At 36.2% G+C, this 10,058-nt stretch overlaps 2 protein-coding genes across 2 annotated transcripts; both read left to right on the plus strand.

The window, feature by feature from the left end:
* LOC104767998 (D-3-phosphoglycerate dehydrogenase 1, chloroplastic-like) lies at positions 3,128 to 3,759 on the plus strand (the record flags this gene model as incomplete). The annotated part of the gene is made up of 1 exon (XM_010491950.1): positions 3,128 to 3,759. A coding segment is annotated over one exon (498 nt), but the record flags the coding sequence as incomplete, so codon positions are not given.
* LOC104766712 (probable ADP-ribosylation factor At2g15310) lies at positions 4,110 to 5,739 on the plus strand. The gene is made up of 5 exons (XM_010490650.2): positions 4,110 to 4,425; positions 4,740 to 4,810; positions 4,965 to 5,084; positions 5,175 to 5,293; positions 5,400 to 5,739. The coding sequence occupies exons 1-5, from the start codon at positions 4,278 to 4,280 to the stop codon at positions 5,560 to 5,562; spliced, it is 621 nt and encodes a 206-aa protein (XP_010488952.1). The 5' UTR covers positions 4,110 to 4,277; the 3' UTR covers positions 5,563 to 5,739.

Raw genomic sequence — 10,058 nt, forward strand, 5'->3', positions numbered from 1 at the left:
GTTAGAAAACTAAAACGTACGTTAATCTGCAAATCTATCTAATCAACCAAATTAATACATCGTTAACAACGATGAACGAGTTTCTATGGTATAGGGACAAAAGTTGCGGGTGAATCAAGAATTATACACTTATAAGCATGAAGTGAAGTGATATAGAGACTTTCTAAGAATTATCCAACCGTGAATGATAAAATTCTACACTTATAAGTTAAATAAAACGACGTGATATAGAGAAAGTTTCTATTACCCAACCGTGAACAGTCTCCAATTCCTCGTGGATGTGATGATTTAGATTGACCGATACAGGCACTGAAAGACTTTCAATCACCAATTCTCCGTCGTGAAGATGAACTACGTACTATTTTTAAAGAGAACCGAAGTGATTTACTGATAACGTTTTTGGTTGCAGTTTTACAATAATCACAAGGCCGAGGGCTTGGTTTATATATACGAGATGAAGCGGTTACAATGAACAGTTACATATAATTAAATAATAATGCAAACTGTCGCGTCGTAAATCATTAACGAGTAGACTTCATCGCCTGACTTCTTTACACAGATTAACGAGTATACTTCATAATCTAAAATTTAATACAATATGTAAACGGTTGAAGTCTACCGAATAAGTCAACTACTGAAGTCAACGAAGTCGTCCAACTATTACAAAGACTGAAGCAAGTTCACAGATTACAGACATAGATACGCCATTCAAACAAACAGACACGATAAAGAAATGTTCACAGGTTTTAGAACTTAATTGAAAGATCTACGAAACCAAAGAGATTAATACAACAATAAGGATCATACCGGCGATGAAGACATTCTCGGCCATCCCGCGTACACGACGAACTGATAGACGTAATTCCTTCATCTGATCTTTCACCTTGTCTAGCTCCTGCTGAACCCATAGCATATCCTCATTTTCCTGGATGGCTGTAATAGAATCCCTTTGGTCAGCAAGTCCACCTCTCATTGCTTGAAGTTATTGCATAATAGCCTCATCCCACCATTTCATAATATGGCCATCTCCATCCTATACAAAGAAATAAATATACCATAAGAATATTATCTATACTCAGATAATAATTATACCAAACGAATAAACCACCACACAATCTAACAACCTCATGGTTATTGCATCCAAAGAAAATCCTTCCAGGATTGTCGGCTGTAGTAGAACATTTCATAACGGTTTCCCTTCCGCAGAAATATTTGTCAATAATTCCAACTGTCTCGGGTGGACCTTCACTCCATACTTGCAAAGAACTAGAAAATGGCTGAGTGTAGCTGTGTAACTCCATATTTCTGTGCAAAATGAACAAAAAACGATGAGAACATATATATTTCCAAACAAAATTAGCTAAAGCGTTACAAAATCAAATCGCCGACAATAAATTATGAGAATACTTATCTGAGATGTCCTTGAGCTTCGAAGACGATAAATGATGAGAATACAATCTGAATTTTCGAGAGCAACAATATTGGAATTTTTGAGAGAGGAATTTTGGAGAGAGAGATATCACATAAAAAACTAGGGTTGACTTACAAAAAGAAGTATATATATCGTTAAATTATCCGGTTAGGTTAAAATCAAGGAATCAGTACGCATTCGGTTAGGTTCAGCTATCGGTTTGGTTAAATTATTGGTGAAATTAGGATAATATAATATTAATGGTTGATGGCTAACAAAATCAACCACCAATAGTCTACAGAGAAGTCTACTTAAGCAAATCCTAAATCAAATAATTTTAACCTAATCAACCTTTCCTCTATTAATTTTACTGGTTTATATGTAAATTTATTTTAATTCAATGCAGGAAGTCTATGTGGTTATTATTTGGTCAATAGATTTATCAAATTATTTTTTCTAATTTTTTTATTTAAAATATAAACTATAATTAAGGAGTAGACATCTTTTTATATCTTCTAGTTGACGTCAATTTGTAATCCACCTTAAGGAAATCAGTTGTAGACTTCCTCCGGGTTACATCTGTCATTTCGGCTTTTTATTTAGTCGTAAGGGAGTCAACTGTAATTTCAGTACTCTTAATGGTCATGTTTCTCAAATATCGAATATGTGGTCTACTATTGCATTCAAAACCAAATAAAGGTCTTCAAAATGCAATTGTCCCTATATTAATTCATTCAACCAAAGAAAACTTTATTTTATATTATACAGTTTAAAAACCGCATAATGCTTTGTAAAGAGATAAAAAGCATGGTATAAAATCTAAGAATCCAACTTAAAGTATAAGGTTAGGACCTATACTCCAACTTGAAGCAAAATTGGACAATCCGTGTAAGAAAATATGATTAGCAATCGAGTTTGAATATAATTATGTCGAAGACGACGATCCCACATCGGCTGATAATTCGGGTTACTCACTAAAAAAAGCCATCACTGATAAGAGATGACACGAATTACCTGGAGTCATGAAGTTCAAGTGACCCGATCCTTTCCCACCTCACCGCCCTCCAAAAGCTACGGATTGATAAAATATCCAACTTAAGAAAAGAATTAGCAGAAGATTCAAGATTCCTTTTGATTAACCTATAAGCATCTACTTTATTAACGATTACATAAAAATATAAAAAATGACATATCAATCTATCATATAATAAAGTAGAGAGCCACCCAAAACTTTCTCTCATAAGACTGCCAAGTAACTGAAAAATCACCACTGCCCAAAACAAGATTAAGAAAAGGCCATTTTTTTTTCTTAACCTCTGATATATGTTGAAAATTATGGATTTCATTTTGATAATATATAAACACTTAACAAGATTATAAGAATTTATTTTCGTTCTATTGTTGGAATCAGTTGAAATAATTGTGGAAGATAAAATATATTTTTAGTTATTGACTCATAAAAATAAATCCTTAAAACATATTTTAATATAATATTTTGTTTTACAATTTTTTTTCTCTCTTTTATCTTACATATTTTTTTGTATCATTTTATCTTGCATTTTTTTTGTGCCCCCTTTATCTTACACTATTATTTTTTTTGTGCCTCTTTTATCATATAAATTTTTTTTTACATACAAAAAAAAGTATTTGCCTCTTTGATCTTTGAACCCGAGGGTCCCACTGCTTGTCCCCCAGTTGAGCCGGCACTGAACCTGGTCAGATTCCACAGCGAAACAGAGAGGCCTGAGAATCTCAGAGGAACGTATTTTCCTTGACGGTTCACCAGAGAGCCCACTCGAGACCATCACGGTTCAGCTAGGCAACGTCGAGTCCAAATTCGCGAGCGCCTTATCTGAGACTGGAGACGTCAAAGTTGAAGGAAGAGTTAAAGATGGGGTCCCCCATTTGACAAAAGTGGGGTGTTTTGACGTAGATGTGAGTCTTGAAGGAAATATAATATTGTGTAGGCAGGTAGATGTAGATCAGCCTGGCATGATAGGAACTGTTGGAAACATCTTGGGAGAATCGAATGTTAATGTCAGTTTCATGAGTGTTGGGAGAATCGCGCCGAGGAAGCAAGCGGTTATGGCGATTGGTGTTGATGAAATGCCGAGCAAAGAGACTTTGAAGAAAATTGGAGAGATTCCGGCCGTTGAGGACTCGATGAAAGAATGGCTTTTGCTTTATTTCTTTTGGTGTTTTCTACAGTTTTGATAGTGTCAACGTAGCTTAGTAATAAGAGAGAGTGAGATGAAAAAATAAGGTCTGCCTCAGAATTTGACCTTTGAGGCTGTTCATGTTTCAACTTCTGTTTTATTATTTTTTTTTGGTAGGAACTTATGTTTTATTATAATTGCTTTCACTTAGAACAAGTTTTAACCGAAAAAAAAAATATGATTATAATATTTTTTTGTTCCATTTTACATCTTTATGCAATTCTAATTTCGTGTCTTTTCCTATGTACCTGTAATAATATTCCATATTTGCTGGTGATGTACTCAAGGAATAAGATTCTGATATATATGCTTCTCGAATGAGAAAGACATAACACAGAGAATCTGACCAGTCTTGCTCTGTGTCCCTAATGAGCTTTTGAGTTTGGAAAAGGACACACACCACACCATTCTTGGCTTCCTTTTGGAATTTATTCGTTTCCAGCCTTTCTTCGAAATGGGATTTGCCTTTACAATCTGCAAATCAAACTTTCAGTTATTTTTTTATACAATTTTTCACATGTGTGTAATACTCTTCACAGATCTCATATAAACCCCAAGCTTATTCCTTACCAGAACATAAGCTTGAACAACCATAAATTTGTGTTTGTTTCACTACATCTCATATTTCCCTTGAGTTTTGTTTGTTCTACATGGGGGCTAAATTTTCACGTATAGCGAAAAGGTTTCTTCCTAAAAGTAAAGTGAGAATTTTGATGGTGGGTCTTGATGGTTCAGGGAAAACTACCATCCTTTACAAGCTCAAGCTTGGAGAGGTTGTGACAACAGTGCCTACTATAGGTATGTGACATGAACTTTTTATTTTCTCTTACTCTTTATTGCTATTGAGGGATTGATTAGCAAGTTGTTGATTCAGTCTATCGATCTATTAAGGATTATGGACTATCAGCTCAGACTATATATAATACTTTGTGTTTTTTGTTTATGGATCTTAGCTTATTTGTAGATAGTTACTTTTTCCCTTTGATTGTGATTGCACTTGTTAGGAAGAAAATTCTTAATAGCTTGATAATTCTCATGTAGATGTTGTATCTGCGTCAGGATCATCAGGGTTAACCATTTTATTCGTTTTTGGTTATTTTATCATTTTCCAGGGTTCAACCTGGAGACCGTAGAATACAAAGGCATCAATTTCACTGTATGGGATATAGGAGGCCAAGAGAAGGTAAACTCCATGTCAAATTCATATTGATTCTACTGTCTCACTTCTCTACAAGTGCATATAAACACATATTTCTCTCTTGCCTCTCAAGGCTTGACCTGTCTGTCTTATGGGATCTAAATAATTTTATTTAAAAGTATGTTGGGTTTCTCAACAGATTCGCAAACTGTGGAGACACTATTTTCAGAACGCGCAGGGGCTCATCTTTGTGGTGGACAGTAGTGACAATGAAAGGATGTCAGAAGCTCGAAACGAGCTTCATCGCATACTAACCGATGTAAAATCATATGAAGTTTAAAATGTTACTTACTAGTAGTCTCTCCTTTTTTATATGCTAACAACTTTGACAACAACAAAAAATACACAGAATGAACTAGAAGGTGCATGTGTACTCGTCTTTGCGAACAAGCAAGATTCAAGAAATGCTTTACCAGTAGCCGAGGTTGCAAACAAACTTGGTCTGCACAGCCTATCCAAACGTTGTTGGTAATAATTAAAACGTCTTAATTCTCATGTTCGTTAGTCGTTACATATAAATATTTAGAGGTTTAGAGTATAAATAGAAGGTTTTGTGTACTTTTGATTGGTGTAGGCTTATACAAGGAACCTCAGCCATCTCAGGGCAAGGCTTATACGAAGGACTCGAATGGCTATCCACAACAATCCCGAGCAAACCCGAACGGTCTACTTCGGTTGGTGGTAGTTTCCGGAATAATTCCTATGAGAGGACGCTAGTACGAGGCCTGAGGTATTAGAAGGCTTTGAATACAAAAACTCTGTATACAGTCGTCGGAGCGTGCCAAATATGAGAAGTGTATTTTTGTGTACTATATAGCTTGTTTGGTACGAAACTGATGCGTACGAGTAAACAAAATAGCTGGCTTATGCGTTTTTTGTATTTGTATTTGTATTATGGCGTTTTGTTTTCCATGTTTCTCAATGAGAATCATACATGACTATTATACTCATAATATCGAGTGAATTAATAAGGTTTTTTGGGTATCGTACGTTACGTACACCCTTTATATGAATTCGTTTCCTCCTTCATACTTTAGAATTACATCTTTTAATAGATACACTGATTGAACGAAATAGTCAATATGAAAAGAATACTGAAAATTGACTCGAATTTTTTTCTAGAGATATATAATAGTCTATAGACGTTTTAAACGGTTCTATGCTACCCTCCCTCATTGGTTAATCCACGAAGGTGTTTTTAAATATAATAACGATAGTCTTCTAATTTATCATTATATTTTTGTGACACATATCATTCTCATTAATTAAAATTTAATATTTTAACATTTTTTAGATTTTATTTTATTTGTAAATGTAAATATAATCTTCTAATTTTTTTATTAGAATATAACACAAATATTTATCTAATACTTTATATATTACTCAAGTCACTTTCTATCTTTTCAATATAAAAACATGTTGTCATATTATTCGATAAATCAAGGTTGGCATGTTACTGTTTCATATGTCTAGAATTTTCAAACATTTTGGAAGTTAGGTATCCCAGGTTCGAGAAACTGAGAATTTGATTATTTTCAACAGCCGCCGCTCACATGTATGGTGTCTTGCGGACGATTGTGGTTGTTGTTTTTGACATCAATCATAGAAATTGATTGGTATTATGTTTAATGTTTTTAATCACTCTAAAACTGAAAACATAGCTCGAACAGTTGTAATAAATGGCAACAATGAATAATGATATGTTTATTTTTTTATATACAAAACATTAATAAAAAAAAATAATATCTTATATAAATAAAATAGACAGCCACTCCAAAAATTTCTCTTAGAAACTGCCATGTAAGCAACCGAGAAGGGGCTACCTGTCCAAATCTATAGATATAATTAGAGAGTTCTCTCTCCATTTAAGGTATTTTTCTTTTCTTTTTTGTATTAAGAGATTCTATTCAAAATGTTACAATAATAACTAAATTGGAAAACAAATTATCTTTTCTTTGTCGGAAAAATTCAGTTCTCTCTCGTGATTACCTCGGGATTTCATGCGGATCTTTGGTGGATATTCCCCAAATTTTTTCAGATCTCTACGGATTTTTTCAAAAAGGTTGGAAGCGCCGTCGCTATTGGCTCAGCTCTTGTTCGCCAAAAGTGGGTTTAACCAAGTTTAGGTATCTTCTTGTTGCTAATGGCGGATAATTTAAACTTGGCGATGGATGCACTGGCTATCGCAGATGATAGCCCAATGATTTTAACAGAGGAAAGTGTTTTTAGTGCCGTAGTAGAGAGTCGATTAAGTGTTCTGGGGAGGCTGTTGAATCTGGAGAGCCAGAGTATGGCAGAGATGATAATGAAGATGTCATGCGTATGGGGAGTCTACGATCGAGTCATAGGGATTGCATTGTCTAAAGATAAGTTTCAATTCATCTTTCAGTATGAGAGTGATTTGGAGAGGGTTCTGAAGACACGGTTCTGGACTTTAGATGAATGGGGAATGCTTTGGAGAGATGGGTTGAGAGACCACCGGTGAGCTTCTTCTCTACCTTTCCAGTTTGGATTCGTTTGAGTAACATTTCTGTGAATTTTCTCACTACCAAAACAATCCAAGCTATTGCTTAGAGGATTGGATATGTGAAAGAGATTGATTTTGATCATGAGAAATCTCAAAACAATGCTTTTGTTCGGGTTAAGGAGGATTGGATATGTGAAAGAGATTGCTTTTGATCCTGAGAAATCTCAATACAATGTTTTTGTTCGGGTTAAGGTGGTGTTTGATGTGTCTAATTCATTGATTAAAGCAAAATCTCTACAACTCCCCAAGGGGGATACTGCTATGGTGGAGATTGAATATTAGAGGGTCTGAAAAGATGTTTTCACTGCTTGCGGCTCACTCACGATAAACAATATTGTCCCTTCCTACGTCATAAGGTGAAGGAGAAGAGAATGTCTAATCAGAGTGTAGAGTCAGGTCAAGATATTAGGAGCTCAACCCGCAATAATGGATACCCAACGGATTTGGTGAATGTTATCTTCCCTCTCTTACAACAATCCGTTCTACCAAGGTTCACACCTCGCTCTAATGTTGTGATTCCCAACGTACTAACAGAGATGAAGAAGTATTTAATGTCTGGTGATCCTTCTCTTATAGAACAGAGAGAACAAATGTTGAAGGCGACGGTAGAGAGCATTTCTCATGATTCTCATGCTTATAACTCATTTTAATGCCTGGAGGCTCCCCCAACATTGACGCAAAGCCTTGATAAGTGTAAGGGACTGGTGGTTGAGTATCAGAATAAGAGTATGGGGGTGGTCTCAACCCCAACTGAATGAATGTAAGGTGCCAGTGAGGAGGATGATGGTCCTACAAGGAAGCACTATCCTGTACAATAGGGCGTTGGTGTGATTATGGAGTTTATATCTCCATCTCCCCTCCATCAGGATATCATTAAGAAGGATGCATCAAGAAATGTAGGTTCTAAAAGTTTCAATGTGGGGCACTCAGAGGGTAATATGGATGGTAAGGGTTTTAAGAAGGGTTCAAACAGTCAAAGTCATCTTTGTGGAGGAGGAGATAGACAACCGTGTGAAGAAATTCTCAGAGTGAATCAGTTGGAACATCCAAAGATGTGTGTGAATCAGTACAAGGATGGAGGTTTTCAAAAACAAAAGGCATAAGAGAAGAATGAAGTATCTTCCAAGTTATTAAAAAGAGATGGGATTCTACAATAACATCATGGAAAAGGAGGTGTGGGTATGTTTGATAGTAATCCATCTTTGCGACTTAATAAGAAGGATCAAGCGAGTCTGAGTATTCGAAACAAGCAACAAACGGGTTTCGTGGTTTGCCAGAAACCACCCAATTCTCAATGAGTATAACCAGTTGGAACTGCCAAGGAATGGAGAGCACCTCGGCAGTTCGACGTCTAAGGAAAATGCCTCATGAACATCTTCCAGACTTTTTGTTCCTCCTGGCTACTAAAAATTTCCGTGATCACGTTTTGGGAGCGAAAGAGTGGTTGGGATATGATACAGTTCACATTATGGACCCAGTTGGCTTGAGTGGGGGAGTAGCTTTGTTCTGGAAGGAAACATATAAAGTGGAGGTCTTACAATCAGTTGCAAGGGTGATTGATACACGAATTTCTCAAGGATCGTTAGAGTTCTATGTTACCTCTGTCTATGGAGACCCTGCCAGATATTTGAGAGCTGAGGTTTGGGAAAGATTTACAAAGATTGGTGTTCATAGAGATGAAGTTTGGCTATTAACAGGACATTTCAATGAAATAATGGATAACTCTAAGAAGATGGGGGGGGGGNACACAAATTTCTCAAGGATCGTTAGAGTTCTATGTTACCTTTGTCTATGGAGACCCTGCCAGAGATATGAGAGCTATGGTTTGGGAAAGATTTACAAATATTGGTGTTCAAAGAGATGAAATTTGGCTATTAACTAGAGATTTCAATGAAATAATGGATAACTCTGAGAAGATGGGGGAGGGGAGGGGAGGGGGCAAGAAGACCTGAGTAGTCTTTCAATCCATTGAGGACTATGGAAAGGAGTTGCAGGGTGAAAGAGATTCCAAGTTTTGGAAATAGATTCTCTTGGGGTGGAAAAAGAGAGAATGTGTGGGTCTAATGTAGACTAGACATGAGTTTTGGTAATGTAGAATGGTTTACCTTGTTTCCACGAGCAAAAACAGAGTATCTAAAGTTTATGGGATCTGACCATAGGCCTATCATCATGAGGATAGTGGGGGAGGATTCAAGGTTCAAAGAAATGTTCTGTTTTGATAAACGTTAGCCTTGCAAACCTGAAACGACTGAGATCGTCAAGCAACACTAGAGGACAAATTCTTCAGGTGCAAGCGGATCAGTGACAGGTAGATTGACACGCTGTTGGAGAGCATTTTCTACAAGGAAACGCACAAATCCTACAAACTTTAATGCCTTGATACAACAACTTAGGCGAGATTTGGAAGCGGAATCTTCTAAGAGGTTTCCGGAATTTCAAAGACTGTAGAGAATCAAGTGGGATTTCGCTGCAGCTTTTAGGGAGGAGGAATGTACTGGAAACAGAAAAGTAGACAATCTTGGTTACATTCAGGTGACAAGAATACGTCTTATTTCCATGGATGCGTGAAGTACAAGAGGTTGAAAAGCAAAGTGATCTCGTTGTTAGACAAACATGGTAACAAGGCTTTTGAGGAAGGTTCTAAGGGTAGCATTGCAGCTGAGTATTTTATTGAAATGTTTACGTCTTCAAACCCAGATAGTTTTG

The sequence above is a fragment of the Camelina sativa genome, chromosome 19 (genome assembly GCF_000633955.1).
Source record: "Camelina sativa cultivar DH55 chromosome 19, Cs, whole genome shotgun sequence".
NCBI lineage: Eukaryota > Viridiplantae > Streptophyta > Magnoliopsida > Brassicales > Brassicaceae > Camelina > Camelina sativa.